The sequence below is a fragment of the Entelurus aequoreus genome, linkage group LG18, assembly GCF_033978785.1.
Source record: "Entelurus aequoreus isolate RoL-2023_Sb linkage group LG18, RoL_Eaeq_v1.1, whole genome shotgun sequence".
NCBI lineage: Eukaryota > Metazoa > Chordata > Actinopteri > Syngnathiformes > Syngnathidae > Entelurus > Entelurus aequoreus.
Genome location: NC_084748.1, coordinates 5,496,511 through 5,516,510, shown reverse-complemented (window position 1 = coordinate 5,516,510; position 20,000 = coordinate 5,496,511). Strand labels below are relative to the sequence as shown.

The window sequence follows — 20,000 nt, the reverse complement described above, 5'->3', positions numbered from 1 at the left end:
ACCACACCTTAATACTGCATTTCAATCTAAACTGCGGTTACTGTGTGGTGTCCCACAGAGTTAAGTCCTCCAGCAAATTTCTGTTGAACTTCAACTGACCAAAACCACAAAACTAGTCCTGAATGTTGTGACGTCACCAACATCTCACCGAAGGTCCCTGACTCCCAGGTAGGCCAGGTATTCCCATGTCACCCTGCATGCCCCGTGGTCCGGGCTGGCCCGACTTGCCCTCCTTGCCCTGCTGCCCTCGGCCCCCCTCTGGTCCTTTGTTGCCGGTCTCTCCTGGCGGTCCCGTCTACAAGCAGGAGGGCTGTTATTGTTAGCATTAGCAAGAAAGCGCTACTGTGGTTTGGGTAAATCGCACCGATCCTTTCTCTCCTGGTTCCCCTTGTTCACCCTGCAAGAGACCACCAACAAGATGACAAGCAGGTCCACAACAAGACCACTTATGTGCGTTCTAAGAAGTCTGGTCCCTCACCAGTTCTCCTGGCCCTCCTGGTGTTCCCTCAGCACCTGCACCTCCCTAAAGTGGACCGCACAGGTTTGTTAGAACACCAAGTTTTTTATGGAACATTTTGTGCAGAAACACAGACCTGGTCTCCTGTTGGACCGTCCAGACCAACAGCGCCCTGTGAAGACAAGAAACCATTCCAACAACAGAACTGTTTGCTGTCCGGTTGACGGACCAGCTGACATGCTTTAACAAAGGATGCAGTCGGCCATGTTTGTGGATTTAGCGGCCATCTTTGGTTGTGGATCAGTGGCAACTAGTGAGCTTTTAGAATCTTTTCATGCACTTTTGTAAAATGTTGTCCTGAATCATGGGGATGTTTCTTACTTACCCTGTCGCCCTTCTGTCCTCGATATCCAGCAGGTCCAGGAAGTCCTGGAAGGCCCATGTCGCCTTTGCCTCCCTGTCCAAACCCAAACATAAACATTCAAACACCAGCGCCCCTGTTAGCATATATAGCACCGCCCCACACGCTAACCTAACCACACTGAGCCCACATAAACGTAGACAACCCCCCCCCCCCCCCCCCCCCCCCCGGGGCGTTTTTTTAGGCTGATTGCTCTCAAGCATTCCTGGGAACAGAGAAGTCTTTGAGGCTTCCCAGCTTCTTTTCCTGTCCCGAATCCGGCAGAGTCCTCGTGGAACAAGAGAGACCTTTCACGGTTGTGCTAAAAACACCTTAAGCGCAACGTATCGGCTTTATTTCACTCAATCACCCTCTGTTGAATCATACGCGCAGGGAAGAACGCCGGTTTCTAAGCCCTGAAGAGCATCTTTCAACATGTCCTCATTCTTGAAAATGTCTTTAAAAGCTTGCTCTAATCTTCTGGGAAACACTTGAACTGTGTGTTAGCTTGTTAGCATCTGATAACCAAGTCACTTTGTTTCGTGCTAGCCACTTGCTAGCAATTATTGGTCACAGCTAGCATGTGGTAATTATGCTAGTCTGATATCTCGTAACTCAATAAATTCAATCGTTTTCGAATTTCACAAAGCGACGTTTTGTCTTTTACAGCAAACATTTGCTCTTTTGTAGACGGACAGAGGTAAAGTAGCTACAGTTTGGCTAAATTGTGGAACGCTAGTATGTTAGCATCAGCCATGCTAGCATGTATGTGTAGCTTCAGTTTTTACGCGTTCTCCGGTTTTTCACATTACGATGGAAGTCAACTTTGTCTGAGTTTGGCGTTAACAGAATAATATTATATGGTAGCATGTTAGCATCAGCCATGTTAGCAACCGTAGCTGCAGTTATGAGGTGTTTTCCTCATTTTCACATGACGATGGAAGTAAACTTTGTCTGAGTTTAGCGTTAACAGAATAATATACAATAGCATGTTAGCATCTACCATGATAGCAACCGTAGCTTCAGTTTTACCGTGTTCTCCTAATTTTCACATTCCGATGGAAGTCAACTTTGTCTGAGTTTAGTGTTAACAGAATAATATTATACGGTAGCATGTTGGCATCAGCCATGCTAGCAACCGTAGCTGCAGTTTTGAGGTGTTTTCCTAATTTTCCCATGCCGATGGAAGTAAACGGTCTGAGTTTAATTTTAACATAATATTATTTTACGTTAGCATGTTAGCATCAGCCATGCTAGCAACCGTAGCTCCAGTTTTAACGCGTTCTTCTTTTCACTTGACGATGGAAGTAAACTTTGTCTGAGTTTGGCTTTAACAGAATATTATTATACGCTAGCTTGTTAGCATAAGCCATGCTAGCAACCGTAGCTGCAGTTTTGAGGTGTTTTCCTAATTTTCCCATGCCGATGGAAGTAAACGGTCTGAGTTTAATTTTAACATAATATTATTTTACGTTAGCATGTTAGCATCAGCCATGCTAGCAACCGTAGCTCCAGTTTTAACGCATTCTTCTTTTCACTTGACGATGGAAGTAAACTTTGTCTGAGTTTGGCTTTAACAGAATATTATTATACGCTAGCTTGTTAGCATAAGCCATGCTAGCAACCGTAGCTGCAGTTTTGAGGTGTTTTCCTAATTTTCCCATGCCGATGGAAGTAAACGGTCTGAGTTTAATTTTAACATAATATTATTTTACGTTAGCATGTTAGCATCAGCCATGCTAGCAACCGTAGCTCCAGTTTTAACGCGTTCTTCTTTTCACTTGACGATGGAAGTAAACTTTGTCTGAGTTTGGCTTTAACAGAATATTATTATACGCTAGCTTGTTAGCATAAGCCATGCTAGCAACCGTAGCTGCAGTTTTGAGGTGTTTTCCTAATTTTCCCATGCCGATGGAAGTAAACGGTCTGAGTTTAATTTCAACATAATATTATTTTACGTTAGCATGTTAGCATCAGCCATGCTAGCAACCGTAGCTCCAGTTTTAACGCGTTCTTCTTTTCACTTGACGATGTAAGTAAACTTTTTCTGAGTTCAGTGTTAACAGAATATTATTATATACTTAGTCAGGTCTCACCCTTCCTCCTGAGGACCCTGATGGTCCGTCATGTCCTCGTTCTCCTCGTTCACCCTGCGACAAAAGGACAAATTGTTTTTAATGACTGGAGAGACACCGGACTTGCCCAAGAACGAGTTGTTCTACTCACTGGTCCTCCTCTTGGTCCAACAGAGCCGACCTCGCCCTGGTCTCCACGCTCGCCCTGGCAACAGAGACCATCACGCTCATGTTTTCTGTGAACAAACCTTCTCAAACGTGCCACAAACATACTTGCTTTCCAGACGAGCCCATCAGTCCTGCGACTCCTGGGTCACCTGAGACCCCCTGGTAACCACGGCAACAAGAACAACCAGATGTTAGCCAAGTGTGCTGCTAAGTGTGCCATCGACGGTGTGCTTTGGTACCTTTGGACCGCTAACTCCTTTTTGTCCGTAAGCACCCGGAACGCCCTATATGTTGGAAAAAAACACAGAAGGTCAAACTCCAACCATCAATCAGGGGGCGTCTGGGTCAACTTACGGGAAGACCTTGAAGTCCACCATCTCCTGGAGCGCCGTTCTTCCCAGGAAGACCCTGAACCAGAGGAACATAAGCCATGTACGTTTCTTCAGTTGTCCCACACATCCAACATTACCTTTGATCCTGGAAGTCCAGGTATTCCTTCCCGACCATCCGGCCCAGGAAGGCCCTGGGGATGAGATGAGGAACAAGTTTAGAAACTGTCAACATAATTTTCTTTAGACCACGAGATGTTGAAACAAGGTGACGGGATCAGGAAGAGCAATCAAGGAGCTGCTGGGTGGAGTCAGGAACAAGACAGACAGGAAGCAGAGACAAGGTCTGCACAGGAAAGAGAAGTTTAAAGATGGCCAACGTTTTCAGACCCCAAAATGTTGTCAGTGGGAATCAAACTGTGGCAGCAACAAAAACAAGGAGGTGCGGGTCAGCAAAGACAGAGACAAGATGCGGCCTGTGTGAGGTTCTCACAGCTTCTCCCTTTGGTCCTGGTACTCCTCTGATCCCAGCAGGACCCCGCTCACCCTGTCAGGACACAAAGACACTGTTGAAACAGCACACGCAATAATCCAGCTGTTTAATGAGAAGAGGACACAAAGATCTAACCTGTGTACCCCTGGGGCCGCTCTCTCCTAGGGCTCCTCTCTGGCCAACGTCCCCCTGGACAACAAAGCAAGACATGCCGTAAGAACATCGTTTAGTGAATATTGGACAGAAACACTGGAACTCACTGGAGATCCCAGTGCGCCCTGAGGGCCCGCGTCGCCAGATTTTCCTCGCGGCCCCTGTTTGGAGACATTGTTTAGTCTCGACAAAGACATTTTGTCGTCACGACACGACTTCTTACCCTTTCACCTTTGGAGCCTGTTATTCCGGAGAGGCCTTTAGGTCCACCTGGGCCCTGGAATCACACACGTCCCATATTAGCCAGTTAGCATCTCACATGTGTACACAAAGACGGCGAAATATTTTACTGGAAGTCCTTGAGATCCAATGTTCCCCTGCAGTCCCTGCTCGCCCTCCTCGCCCTGAGAGGAAACACAGCAAAGGTCTTGGTGCTCGAACAACAGCTGAAGACGTCTGAGGAGGAGAGGATGTTACCTTGTGCCCCTGTCTTCCGGGCTCACCAGACTCTCCCTTCACCCCTTTGTGACCCTGCAGGCAGATGTTGTGAGTTCAAGTGTGTTTGACAAAAGCATTACCTCCTTTTAAAGACATACTTTCATGCCTGGTAGGCCAGCGTGTCCTGACAGTCCAGCAGTACAGGCGCTAGGACACTAAGAACAACGAGAAGACGGAAGTGAAGAGTTCTGCTCAACTAAAAATGAAGTCTTCCCAGGACTTACCAGTTCTTCCCCTTGATAGATGCCAGGAGGACCCTGGAAGACATGAATTCAACATGACTTATTCTCCTGTTGCACATGTCACCCAGCAAAGAATGTAAACAAGGACATGTACCCGAGGTCCGACAGCACCAAGAGCCCCCACTTGTCCCCTCTTGCCTCTGACGCCCTGTAACCAACCCACAACATTTAGTACTTTTTGGGTCCACCAGAGACAACAAATGTGCACTCACTGGAGGACCAGCTTTTCCCATTTCTCCTGGGAGTCCGTCAGTCCCTGGGATGCCCTGTGAAAGAAGACCAAGCAGGACAAGTGTTACGGGTCCTTCCTCCTGCTCGGGGATGTTGTGGCCCGCCGTAGACTCACATCCAGGCCGCCCGGTCCGACACCCTGCCGGAGACAAAGCGTCCTTCATTGAGCGGGAAGCATGACGTGGGCGGGCAAACGTCAAAACATTGACGTGTACTCACCGGTTCCCCGGCTGGCCCTCGAGGTCCAGAATCCCCCTGAGGACAGGACCACAGATATATTGTTTCAAACACGCAAGACACTTCAATAACGTCTGATGACAAAATTGTCTTACTCACTTTTTGTCCTTTCAGGCCTGGTGGACCTGGATCTCCTGGAGGTCCCACAAGTCCCTGAAGGAAACATGAATGATGGATTTTGTGTCCTTTAGGGACCACAGCAGAGACACCAGGTGATGGACTTAACGATGGCTGGCGACGCCTACTACGTATCAAGAGGACCGTCAACACTGTCATCAAGTGTGACATCTCACAAATACTCTCTTCCAATAAGAAGCCCTTTAGCAGGTTAGAGGCGGGGCTAGAGGGGGCGTGGTTTACATAAGGCAACAGTATGCCTTGTTACAGGATACAAAGATGGTGGCTGTTGCAGGACCTTAACTTGAACTGGTCTACTCAATTGTAGTAGTACTTGTAGTAATGTCTACTTGAATTTACATTTACTAGTGTAGTACTTGTAGTTATGTAGTTACATTTACTAGCAGTAGTTCTAGTAGTAATGTCTACTTGTAGTTACATTTGCTAGCAGTAGTACTTGTAGTTGTGTCTACGTGTAGTTACATTTACCATCAGTAGTACTAGTAGTAATGTCTACTTGTAGTTACATTTACCATCAGTAGTACTAGTAGTAATGTCTACTTGTAGTTACATTTACTAGCAGTAGTACTTGTAGTTATGTCTACTTGAGGTTACATTTTCTAGTAGTAGTACTTGTAGTTATGTCTACTGGTAGTTACATTTACTAGCAGTAGTACTTGCAGTTATGTCTACTTGGAATTACGTTTACTAGTAGTATTACTTGCAGTTATGTCTACGTGTAGTTACATTTTCTAGCAGTAGCACTGGTAGTTATGTCTACTTGTAGTTACATTTACTAGTAGTAGTACTCATGGTTATGTCTACTTGTAGTTAGATTTACTAGCAATAGTACTAGTAGTAATGTCTACTTGTAGTTACATTTACTAGCAGTAGTACTTGTAGTTATGTGTACTTGTAGTTACATTTACTAGTAATAGTACTTGCAGTAATGTCTACTTGTTGTTACATTTACTAGTAGTAGTACTTGCACTTATGTCTACTTGTTACATTTACTAGCAGTAGTACTTGTAGTTATGTCTACTTGTAGTTACATTTACTAGCAGTAGTACTTTTAGTTATGTCTACTTATAGTTACATTTACTAGCAGTATTAATTGTAGTTACATTTACTTGCACTAGTACTTGTAGTTATGTCTACTTGTCGTTACATTTACTAGTAGTAGTATTCATAGTAATGTCTACTTGTAGTTACATTTACTAGTAGTAGTACCTGTAGTTATGTCTGTTTGTAGTTACCTTTACTAGTAGTAGTACTAGTAGTAATGTCTACTTGTAGTTACATTTGCTAGCAGTAGTAATTTTAATTGTGTCTACGTGTAGTTACATTTACCATCAGTAGTACTAGTAGTAATGTCTACTTGTAGTTACATTTACTAGCAGTAGTACTTGTTGTTATGTCTACTTGAGGTTACATTTTCTAGTAGTAGTACTTGTAGTTATGTCTACTTGTAGTTACATTTACTAGCAGTAGTACTTGCAGTTATGTCTACTTGAAATGACGTTTACTAGTAGTATTACTTGCAGTTATGTCTACGTGTAGTTACATTTTCTAGCAGTAGCACTTGTAGTTATGTCTACGTGTAGTACATTTACTAGTAGTAGTACTAGTAGTAATGTCTACTTGTAGTTACATTTACTAGCAGTAGTACTCATAGTTATGTCTACTTGTAGTTAGATTTACTAGCAATAGTACTAGTAGTAATGTCTACCTGTAGTTACATTTACTAGCAGTAGTACTTGTAGTTATGTGTACTTGTAGTTACATTTACTAGTAATAGTACTTGCAGTTATGTCTACTTGTTGTTACATTTACTAGTAGTAGTACTTGCACTTATGTCTACTTGTTACATTTACTAGCAGTAGTACTTGTAGTCATGTCTACTTGTAGTTACATTTACTAGCAGTAGTACTTGTAGTTATGTCTACTTATAGTTACATTTACTAGCAGTAATAATTGTAGTTACATTTACTTGCTCTAGTACTTGTAGTTATGTCTACTTGTCGTTACATTTACTAGTAGTAGTATTCGTAGTAATGTCTACTTGTAGTTACATTTACTAGCAGTAGTACTTGTAGTTATGTCTACTTGAGGTTACATTTTCTAGTAGTAGTACTTGTAGTTATGTCTACTGGTAGTTACATTTACTAGCAGTAGTACTTGCAGTTATGTCTACTTGGAATTACGTTTACTAGTAGTATTACTTGCAGTTATGTCTACGTGTAGTTACATTTTCTAGCAGTAGCACTTGTAGTTATGTCTACTTGTAGTTACATTTACTAGTAGTAGTACTAGTAGTAATGTCTACTTGTAGTTACATTTACTAGCAGTAGTACTCATGGTTATGTCTACTTGTAGTTAGATTTACTAGCAATAGTACTAGTAGTAATGTCTACTTGTAGTTACATTTATTAGCAGTAGTACTTGTAGTTATGTGTACTTGTAGTTACATTTACTAGTAATAGTACTTGCAGTTATGTCTACTTGTTGTTACATTTACTAGTAGTAGTACTTGCACTTATGTCTACTTGTTAAATTTACTAGCAGTAGTACTTGTAGTCATGTCTACTTGTAGTTACATTTACTAGCAGTAGTACTTGTAGTTATGTCTACTTATAGTTACATTTACTAGCAGTAATAATTGTAGTTACATTTACTTGCTCTAGTACTTGTAGTTATGTCTACTTGTCGTTACATTTACTAGTAGTAGTATTCCTAGTAATGTCTACTTGTAGTTACATTTACTAGCAGTAGTACTTGTAGTTATGTCTACTTATAGTTACATTTACTAGCAGTAATAATTGTAGTTACATTTACTTGCACTAGTACTTGTAGTTATGTCTACTTGTCGTTACATTTACTAGTAGTAGTATTCGTAGTAATGTCTACTTGTAGTTACATTTACTAGTAGTAGTACCTGTAGTTATGTCTGTTTGTAGTTACCTTTACTAGTAGTAGTACTTGTAGTTATGTCTACTTGTAGTTACATTTACTAGTAGTTATACTTGTTGTTACATTTACTAGCAGTAGTACTAGTAGAAATGTCGACTAGTAGATTTGTGCTGTAGCAGTACTAAAATTTGCATGTACTAGTAGTCACTAGTTGTAATAGTAGTAAGAAGTCACTAATTGTAGTTGTAGTATTATGTATTTGGAGTCACTATATGTAATAGCAACATGTACTATTCACTACTTGTAATAGTAGTGAAATGTACTAGTAATCAGTTGTTGTAGTCGCATTAACATGTACTAGTACATGTAATAATAATATGTACTGAAGTAGTAGTCAGTAGTTGTAATAGAAACATGTACTAGTAGTAGTAGTTGTAACATGTAGTAGTAGTTATTCTTTGTAGTTGGAGTTGGAGTAAAATGTACCAGTAGTCACTAGTTGTTGTAGTAACATGTACTGGTAGTCAATTACTGTTGTTGTAGTAGTAACATGTACTAGTAGTCACTAGTTGTAGTAGTAACATGTACTAGTAGTCACTTATATTGTGAGTACTAGTAGTCATTAGTCATGGTAATATGTAGTTGTGATGGTATTACTAACGTCCATTAGTAGTCACTAGTAATAGTAGTAGTAGTAGTGTGTTGCGTAGTACTCACTCCCTGATGCCTTAAGAGATGTGCTGGACAATGAGTTTATCGTTTGTGGCGTTTAGCTTATTAGCTAGCACTGATCGACTTGACTCTTAATCAGTGAGGATTTGTCATCAATGCTAACAATTATGATGAAACATCAATGCTAACGATGAGGTAACGCGTCAAAGCTAACGATACGATGACACATCAACATCAATGCTAACGATACATTGACACGTCAATGCTAACGATGAGGTAACGCGTCAAAGCTAACGATACGATGACACATCAACATCAATGCTAACGATACAATGGCACGTCAATGCTAACAATGAGGTAACGCGTCAAAGCTAACGATACGATGACACATCAATGCTAACAATTATGGTGAAACATCAACGCTAACGATGAGGTAACGCGTCAAAGCTAACAACACGATGACACATCAACATCAATGCTAACGGTACAATGACACGTCAATGCTAACACTATAATGTAACGTCAAACCTAATGACGAGATAGCACGTCAATGCTAACGATACGATGACATGTCAATGCTAATGATACGATGAGATGTCAGTGCGAACAGTATGACACATCAATGCTAATGATAAGATACGATGTCCATGCTAACGACATGACACGTCAATGCTAACAATATAATGACACTTCAATGCTAACAATATGACATAAATGTGAATGATAAGATGGTAATATGACACATCAATGCTAACAATATACTGACATGTCAACAACAATGGTGCGTCAATGCTAACAATACTATGGCACGTTAATGCTAACAACAACAATAATGTGTCAGTGCTAACAATACAATGACACGTTAATGCTAACAACAACAATAATGTGTCAATGCTAACAATATGATGACACGTTAATGCTAACAACAACAATAATGTGTCAATGCTAACAATATGATGACACGTTAATGCTAACAACAACAATAATGTGTCAATGCTAACAATATGATGACACGTTAATGCTAACAACAATAATGTGTCAATGCTAACAATATGATGACACGTTAATGCTAACAACAACAATAATGCGTCAATGCTAATATGATGACATGTCAATGCTAATGGTGCGATGACACGTTAATGATAAAAACAACAATGACACATCAATGCTTTTGACAACGACGACGAGTCAATACTAACGACAACGATGACACGTCAATGCTAACTGTACGGTGACACATAAATGCTAACGATGACGCGTCAATGCTTTTGACAATGATGGCGCGGAATTGCTAACGATACGATGACACGTCAGTGCTAACTGTACGGTGACATGTAAATGCTACCGACGCAATGACACATCGATGCTAACGATACGATGACACATCAATACTAACTGTACGGTGACATGTAAATGCTAACGGTACGATGACACATCGATGCTAACGATACGATGACACGTCAATGCTAACTGTACGGTGACATGTAAATGCTACCGACGCAATGACACATCGATGCTAACGATACGATGACACATCAATACTAACTGTACGGTGACATGTAAATGCTAACGGTACGATGACACATCGATGCTAACGATACGATGACACGTCAATGCTAACTGTACGGTGACATGTAAATGCTAACGATGCAATGCTAACGATACAATGACACTTCAAAGCTAGCGGCCACGATGGCGCTTCAATGCTAACGATAAGATAACACATTGTAAAAACAAAAGGTATGATGCAGTGGGATGAATATGTGTCGTCCACACTCTCATCTTATCTTAAGCTTTTGTGTGGGTTCACTTACATCTGCTCCTGGAAGTCCTGAAGCCCCAGGAGCGCCGTTTTTGCCGTTTTGCCCATCAGGACCCTGAAAGAATCCATCAGTCCTCGTTAACACTGTGGGTGAGGGGTTCATTTACAGTTGGATACGGGTCCAAGGTCACTCACCGGTTGGCCGTTCACTTTGGAGTCGTCTCCTCTCTCGCCCTGAATGCAACATCAACATGTGGCGTTAGCTTAGCTTTCCCTCCCCAGGACTGTTGCACGCATGCTAAGTGCTAGGATTAGCCTCTGGAAGCTGGGCTGTCCTCACAGCCACTAGGGGGCGTGCTAGCATGTTCCCTGGGGACAGCTATGACCCGCTGTCACGTGTCCACCAGGTTCTCTTCTAACAACCATGGGGCCACTATGACCCACTGTCACATACCCATCAGGTTCTCTTCTAACAACCATGGGGCCACTATGACCCACTGTCACATACCCACCAGGTTCTCTTCTAACAACCATGGGGACTTCTATGACCCGCTGTCATGTGTTCACCAAATTCTCTTCTAACAACCATGGGGACTGCTATGACCCGCTGTCACATGTCCACCAGGTTCTCTTCTAACAACCATGGGGACTTCTATGACCCGCTGTCATGTGTTCACCAAATTCTCTTCTAACAACCATGGGGACTGCTATGACCCGCTGTCACGTACCCATCAGATTCTCTTCAAACAACCATGGGGACTGCTATGACCCACTGTCACATACCCACCAGGTTCTCTTCTAACAACCATGGGGACTTCTATGACCCGCTGTCATGTGTTCACCAAATTCTCTTCCAACAACCATGGGGACTGCTATGACCCGCTGTCACATGTCCACCAGGTTCTCTTTTAACAACCCTGGGGACTGCTATGACCCGCAGTCACGTGTCCACCAGGTTCTCTTCTAACAACCATGGGGACTGATATGACCCCCTGTCATGTGTCCACCAGGTTCTCTTCTAACAACCATGGGGACTGCTATGACCCGCTGTCACATGTCCACCAGGTTCTCTTCTAACAACCATGGGGACCGCTATGACCCGCTGTCACGTGTCCACCAGGTTCTCTTCTAACAACCATGGGGACTGCTATGACCCGCTGTCACATGTCCACCAGGTTCTCTTCTAACAACCATGGGGACCGCTATGACCCGCTGTCACGTGTCCACCAGGTTCTCTTCAACAACCATGGGGACTGCTATGACCCGCTGTCACGTGTCCACCAGGTTCTCTTCTAACAACACTGGGTACTCGTATGACCCGCTGTCATGTGTCCACCAGGTTCTCTTCTAACAACCATGGGGTCCGCTATGACCTGTTGTCACGTGTCCACCAGGTTCTCTTCTAACAACCATGGGGACTGCTATGACCCGCTGTCACATGTCCACTAGGTTCTCTTCTAACAACCATGGGGACTGCTATGACCCGCTGTCACGTACCCACCAGGTTCTCTTCTAACAACCATGGGGTCCGCTATGACCTGTTGTCACATACCCACCAGGTTCTCTTCTAACAACCATGGGGACTGCTATGACCCGCTGTCATGTGTCCACCAGGTTCTCTTCTAACAACCATGGGGACTGCTATGACCCGCTGTCATGTGTCCACCAGGTTCTCTTCTAACAACCATGGGGACTGATATGACCCCCTGTCATGTGTCCACCAGGTTCTCTTCTAAGAACCATGGGGACTGCTATGACCCGCTGTCACATGTCCACCAGGTTCTCTTCTAACAACCATGGGGACCGCTATGACCCGCTGTCACGTGTCCACCAGGTTCTCTTCTAACAACCATGGGGACTGCTATGACCCGCTGTCACATGTCCACCAGGTTCTCTTCTAACAACCATGGGGACCGCTATGACCCGCTGTCACGTGTCCACCAGGTTCTCTTCAACAACCATGGGGACTGCTATGACCCGCTGTCACGTGTCCACCAGGTTCTCTTCTAACAACACTGGGTACTCGTATGACCCGCTGTCATGTGTCCACCAGGTTCTCTTCTAACAACCATGGGGACTGCTATGACCCCCTGTCATGTGTCCACCAGGTTCTCTTCTAACAACCATGGGGACTGCTATGACCCGCTGTCACATGTCCACTAGGTTCTCTTCTAACAACCATGGGGACTGCTATGACCCGCTGTCACGTACCCACCAGGTTCTCTTCTAACAACCATGGGGTCCGCTATGACCTGTTGTCACATACCCACCAGGTTCTCTTCTAACAACCATGGGGACTGCTATGACCCGCTGTCACATGTCCACTAGGTTCTCTTCTAACAACCACGGGGACTGCTATTACCCGCTGTCACGTGTCCACCAGGTTCTCTTCTAACAACCATGGGGACTGCTATGACCCGCTGTCACATGTCCACTAGGTTCTCTTCTAACAACCATGGGGACTGCTATGACCCGCTGTCACGTGTCCACCACGTTCTCTTCTAACAACCCTGGGTACTCGTATGACCCGCTGTCATGTGTCCACCAGGTTCTCTTCTAACAACCATGGGGTCCGCTATGACCTGTTGTCACATGTCCACTAGGTTCTCTTCTAACAACCATGGGGACTGCTATGACCCGCTGTCACGTGTCCACCAGGTTCTCTTCTAACAAATATATATTTGTCTTTTGGGAAAAAACCAAATGCTACATTTTATGCGGGGGAAAGTAGCTTAGACTAAGAGGCTTTCCTGCTCCGACAAGCAGAGCTTTGTGTTGGTTCCCAAAGAAAAGGTCACTCACGTCAATGCCGTCCACTCCAGGCACGCCAGCGATTCCAGGTGGTCCCGGGGGGCCTCTGGGACCGACTGGGCCCCTCTGCAGAAGAAATATAAATATAGGTTGGTTTCCCCAGTGCGACACACACAGGCTCTCTTTGTCTGGCCGGTCCGAGGCCACTGGATCAGTACCAGGTGAGGACCACCACGGTTTAAAAGTCAAAACATTTATACGGTCACAAATCCGAAAACCCTCGCCAAGAATGCTGGGATGCAGCATTTCAGCGCCCACAGATGTGCGTGGACGGTAAATACGTCATCTTGGTCCTGGTGCAGAGAAACAAGCGCCTTACCTGAGCCCAGCAAGTCACCAGCAGTGAGAGTAGCAGCAAAAACCGCTGAGGGGTCCTGGACAGAACCATGGTCTTCCCTGGAGTGATCGAGACGCCGCCAGTCTCCTTTTCCCCGGATTAGTCACGTTACTCGCCAACGGTTCACCTGTCACACCCCCCACTCTCCCGAGTGGAAGGCTGGGAGGAGGGGCCCGTTATTCATGAGATGCTGGCATGGAGGAGGACCGAACTGTGGCTCCTACACAAAGTGTGCAGCTGAAACCTCACCTCAAGTCCTAAAAGTCTCTGAAAATATTTGTTTTCAATGTCACACATACAGTATATGACCTTCATCCGATCATCACTATAAATGACCTTCATCTGGTCATCACTATAAATGACCTTCATCCGGTCATCACTATAAATGACCTTCATCTGGTCATCACTGAATATGACCTTCATCCGGTCATCACTATAAATGACCTTCATCTGGTCATCACTGAATATGACCTTCATCCGGTCATCACTATAAATGACCTTCATCTGGTCATCACTGAATATGACCTTCATCCGGTCATCACTATAAATGACCTTCATCTGGTCATCACTGAATATGACCTTCATCCGGTCATCACTATAAATGACCTTCATCTGGTCATCACTGAATATGACCTTCATCCGGTCATCACTATAAATGACCTTCATCTGGTCATCACTGAATATGACCTTCATCCGGTCATCACAGAATATGACCTTCATCCGGTCATCACTGAATATGACCTTCATCCGGTCATCACTATAAATTACCTTCATCTGGTCATCACTGAATATGACCTTCATCCGGTCATCGCTGAATATGACCTTCATCCGGTCATCACTATAAATTACCTTCATCTGGTCATCACTGAATATGACCTTCATCCGGTCATCACTATAAATTACCTTCATCTGGTCATCACTGAATATGACCTTCATCCGGTCATCACTGAATATGACCTTCATCCGGTCATCACTAAATATGACTTTCATCCGGTCATCACTGAATATGACCTTCATCCGGTCATCACTGAATATGACCTTCATCCGGTCATCACTGAATTTGACCTTCGTCCGGCCATCACTGAAATTTGACTTTCATCTGGTCATCACTGAATACAACCTTCATCTGGTCATCACTGAATTTGACCTTCATCTGGTCATCACTGAATATGACCTTCATCCGGTCATCACTGAATTTGACCTTCGTCCGGCCATCACTGAAATTTGACTTTCATCCGGTCATCACTGAAAACGACCTTCGTCCGGTCATCACTGAATATGACCTTCATCCGGTCATCACTGAATATGACCTTCATCCGGTCATCACTGAATTTGACCTTCGTCCGGCCATCACTGAAATTTGACTTTCATCTGGTCATCACTGAATACGACCTTCATCTGGTCATCACTGAATTTGACCTTCATCTGGTCATCACTGAATATGACCTTCATCCGGTCATCACTGAATATGACTTTCATCTCATCCGGTCATCACTGAATACGACCTTCATCCAGTCATCACTGAATATGACTTTCATCCGGTCATCACTGAATACGACCTTCATCCGGTCATCACTGAATATGACCTTCATCCGGTCATCACTGAATATGACTTTCATCCGGTCATCACTGAATATGACCTTCATCCGGTCATCACTGAATATGACCTTCATTCGGTCATCACTGAAATTGACCTTCATCTGGTCATCACTGAATATGAGCTTCATCCGGTCATCACTGAATATGACTTTCATCCGGTCATCACTGAATATGACCTTCATCTGGTCATCACTGAATATGACCTTCATCTGGTCATCACTGAATATGACCTTCATCCGGTCATCACTGAATATGACTTTCATCCGGTCATCACTGAATATGACCTTCATCTGGTCATCACTGAATTTGACCTTCATCCGGTCATCACTGAATATGACCTTCGTCCGGTCATCACTGAATATGACTTTCATCCGGTCATCACTGAATACGACCTTCATCCGGTCATCACTGAATATGACCTTCATCCGGTCATCACTGAACATGACCTTCATCCGGTCATCACTGAATATGACCTTCAGCCGGTCATCACTGAATATGACCTTCATCCGGTCATCACTGAACATGACCTTCATCCGGTCATCACTAAATATGACCTTCATCCGGTCATCACTGAATATGACTTTCATCCGGTCATCACTGAATATGACTTTCATCCGGTCATCACTGAATATGACCTTCATCCGGTCATCACTGAATATGACCTTCATCCGGTCATCACTGAATATGACCTTCATCCGGTCATCACTAAATATGACCTTCATCCGGTCATCACTGAATATGACTTTCATCCGGTCATCACTGAATATGACCTTCATCCGGTCATCACTAAATATGACCTTCATCCGGTCATCACTGAATATGACCTTCATCCGGTCTTCACTGAATATGACCTTCATCCGGTCATCACTAAATATGACCTTCATCCGGTCATCACTGAATATGACCTTCGTCCGGTCATCACTGAAATTTGACTTTCATCCGGTCATCACTGAATACGACCTTCATCAGGTCATCACTGAATATGACCTTCATCCGGTCATCACTGAATATGAGCTTCATCCGGTCATCACTGAATATGACTTTCATCCGGTCATCACTGAATTTGACCTTCATCCGGTCATCACTGAATATGACCTTCATCCGGTCATCACTAAATATGACCTTCATCCGGTCATCACTGAATATGACTTTCATCCGGTCATCACTGAATATGACCTTCATCCGGTCATCACTAAATATGACCTTCATCCGGTCATCACTGAATATGACCTTCATCCGGTCATCACTGAATTTGACCTTCGTCCGGTCATCACTGAATATGACTTTCATCCGGTCATCACTGAATACGACCTTCATCACTGAATGTGACTTTCATCCGGTCATCATTGAATGTGACCTTCATCCGGTCATCACTGAATATGACCTTCATCCGGTCATCACTAAATATGACCTTTATCCGGTCATCACTGAATATGACATTCGTCCGGTCATCACTAAATATGACCTTCATCCGGTCATCACTGAATATGACCTTCATCCGGTCATCACTGAATATGACCTTCATCCGGTCATCACTAAATATGACCTTCATCCGGTCATCACTGAATATGACTTTCATCCGGTCATCACTGAATATGACCTTCATCCGGTCATCACTAAATATGACCTTCGTCCGGTCATCACTGAATATGACTTTCATCCGGTCATCACTGAATACGACCTTCATCCGGTCATCACTGAATATGACCTTCATCCGGTCATCACTGAACATGACCTTCATCCGGTCATCACTGAATATGACCTTCAGCCGGTCATCACTGAATATGACCTTCATCCGGTCATCACTGAACATGACCTTCATCCGGTCATCACTAAATATGACCTTCATCCGGTCATCACTGAATATGACTTTCATCCGGTCATCACTGAATATGACTTTCATCCGGTCATCACTGAATATGACCTTCATCCGGTCATCACTAAATATGACCTTCATCCGGTCATCACTGAATATGACCTTCATCCGGTCTTCACTGAATATGACCTTCATCCGGTCATCACTAAATATGACCTTCATCCGGTCATCACTGAATATGACCTTCGTCCGGTCATCACTGAAATTTGACTTTCATCCGGTCATCACTGAATACGACCTTCATCCGGTCATCACTGAATATGACCTTCATCCGGTCATCACTGAATATGAGCTTCATCCGGTCATCACTGAATATGACTTTCATCCGGTCATCACTGAATTTGACCTTCATCCGGTCATCACTGAATATGACCTTCATCCGGTCATCACTAAATATGACCTTCATCCGGTCATCACTGAATATGACTTTCATCCGGTCATCACTGAATATGACCTTCATCCGGTCATCACTAAATATGACCTTCATCCGGTCATCACTGAATTTGACCTTCGTCCGGTCATCACTGAATATGACTTTCATCCGGTCATCACTGAATACGACCTTCATCACTGAATGTGACTTTCATCCGGTCATCATTGAATGTGACCTTCATCCGGTCATCACTGAATATGACCTTCATCCGGTCATCACTAAATATGACCTTTATCCGGTCATCACTGAATATGACCTTCATCCGGTCATCACTAAATATGACCTTTATCCGGTCATCACTGAATATGACATTCGTCCGGTCATCACTAAATATGACCTTCATCCGGTCATCACTGAATATGACCTTCATCCGGTCATCACTGAATATGACCTTCATCCGGTCATCACTAAATATGACCTTCATCCGGTCATCACTGAATATGACTTTCATCCGGTCATCACTGAATATGACCTTCATCCCGTCATCACTAAATATGACCTTCATCCGGTCATCACTGAATATGACCTTCATCCGGTCATCACTGAATATGACCTTCATCCGGTCATCACTAAATATGACCTTCATCCGGTCATCACTGAATATGACCTTCATCCGGTCATCACTGAATTTGACCTTTGTCCGGTCATCACTGAATATGACATTCGTCCGGTCATCACTGAATATGACTTTCATCCGGTCATCACTGAATATGACCTTCATCTGGTCATCACTAAAAATGACCTTCATCCGGTCATCACTAAATATGACCTTCATCCGGTCATCACTGAATATGACCTTCATCCGGTCATCACTGAATATGACCTTCATCCGGTCATCACTGAATATGACCTTCATCCGGTCATCATTTTATTTAAAATTATAATAAAATAAAACCATTTGGTCTTACCTAACTTAAATCCCCACAATAAAAACAATAGTTAAAGGATTTTTTTGTTTTCATTTTCCGAGATTGTATTAATAACTTGAAATCATTAATCCAATAGGAGAATTTGGGTTTCACTCTCAGAAATCGACTTTTATGTATTAAAAAATGACCTTGCAACTTAATATTAATCATCTCGAAGTTGCTATATTACCTAAATGTGCCAAATGTGATTTCTAAATGTAGGTCACAGGTGTCAAACTCAAATCTGGCCCGCCACCTTATTTTAAGTGGCCTGCGAAACCCTGAAAATAATATGCGTTAATAAAATGCTTAAAATTTCTTACTAAAAATATTAGTTTTTTCCCTTTTGACATTAAAAATCATGTACTGCATGCGATTGCATATCTTTTAAAATTCAATATTATCAAAATCAAAATATTATTTTATCATGTATTCCAAGAAATGTTTTTGTTAAAATAAAATAAATACTGTACTTAAATATCTGCTTGACTTAAAACAAATGATCAATCAAACTGTAGACTGTAAAATTGACAATAGATTTTACGGTGAAATTCCGCCGACTGAGTTTTTTTCCCGTAAAATCAACTTTGGTACTGTTTTTTCCCCCATATACAGTAAGACACTGAAACATTAAAAAAACAATCACAAAAACAAGATTTTACGGTTAAAAAAAAAACAACTGTTGCTTGAATTTTCCCGCTAAAAACAGTGGTATTGTTTCTCCATTCCGTTCTATTTATTTAATTTTTTTATATGCTGTAAAAAACACTGCTTTTACTGTAAAATTTTGGTGACTGAGCTGCCAGTTTTTAAAGTAAAATGTAAATATTTTTTTGCAGCTTATGTAAAAAAATATATTGTTAATGTATTATATATATATATATATATATATATATATATATATATATATATATATATATATATATATATATATATATATATATATATATATATATATATATACATACATTACTCATTGTTAAAAGCGGCCCTCCACACAGTCTTTTAAGTTACTAACACTTGCTTCCATTGCGGCAAGTAAACTACATTTCTTCAAGTATTATTATCAGTGGAGGGGAGGAGAAGGAAGAACTAATCATCCAACTAGGGATGAGTGCCGTATTCAATACTTGTATGGGCACTGAGCAAATACCGTCAGTACAAGCGGGTATTGATTCACACACGATACAACAATGTCATATTTTGATAGCTATGTCGCACGTGACGTCACTACAGCAACTCACGTAAACAATCAGTCAAGTTGCCATTTTCAACAGCAACAAAGCGAGTAT

General features: G+C 42.8%; 1 protein-coding gene across 1 annotated transcript in view; it reads right to left on the bottom strand.

Moving 5' to 3' along the window:
- Window positions 1-14,047, bottom strand: part of col9a1a (collagen, type IX, alpha 1a) — a 15,258-nt gene extending 1,211 nt beyond the window's left edge. The window contains exons 1-28 of the mRNA XM_062026369.1: window positions 13,875-14,047; window positions 13,547-13,621; window positions 10,940-10,978; window positions 10,797-10,859; window positions 5,383-5,436; window positions 5,266-5,301; window positions 5,162-5,185; window positions 5,028-5,081; window positions 4,910-4,963; window positions 4,798-4,830; window positions 4,672-4,728; window positions 4,553-4,606; window positions 4,426-4,479; window positions 4,299-4,352; window positions 4,183-4,236; window positions 4,058-4,111; window positions 3,923-3,976; window positions 3,570-3,623; window positions 3,455-3,508; window positions 3,340-3,384; window positions 3,206-3,259; window positions 3,084-3,137; window positions 2,954-3,007; window positions 843-914; window positions 594-629; window positions 479-523; window positions 365-397; window positions 149-295 (exon numbers count right to left, since the gene is read on the bottom strand). Coding sequence (XP_061882353.1) covers window positions 149-295; window positions 365-397; window positions 479-523; window positions 594-629; window positions 843-914; window positions 2,954-3,007; window positions 3,084-3,137; window positions 3,206-3,259; window positions 3,340-3,384; window positions 3,455-3,508; window positions 3,570-3,623; window positions 3,923-3,976; window positions 4,058-4,111; window positions 4,183-4,236; window positions 4,299-4,352; window positions 4,426-4,479; window positions 4,553-4,606; window positions 4,672-4,728; window positions 4,798-4,830; window positions 4,910-4,963; window positions 5,028-5,081; window positions 5,162-5,185; window positions 5,266-5,301; window positions 5,383-5,436; window positions 10,797-10,859; window positions 10,940-10,978; window positions 13,547-13,621; window positions 13,875-13,943 — 1,530 coding nt within the window. The 5' untranslated portion in view covers window positions 13,944-14,047. The remainder of the gene's footprint in view (window positions 1-148; window positions 296-364; window positions 398-478; window positions 524-593; window positions 630-842; window positions 915-2,953; window positions 3,008-3,083; window positions 3,138-3,205; window positions 3,260-3,339; window positions 3,385-3,454; window positions 3,509-3,569; window positions 3,624-3,922; window positions 3,977-4,057; window positions 4,112-4,182; window positions 4,237-4,298; window positions 4,353-4,425; window positions 4,480-4,552; window positions 4,607-4,671; window positions 4,729-4,797; window positions 4,831-4,909; window positions 4,964-5,027; window positions 5,082-5,161; window positions 5,186-5,265; window positions 5,302-5,382; window positions 5,437-10,796; window positions 10,860-10,939; window positions 10,979-13,546; window positions 13,622-13,874) is intronic.
- Between the last annotated feature and the right edge of the window lie 5,953 nt (window positions 14,048-20,000).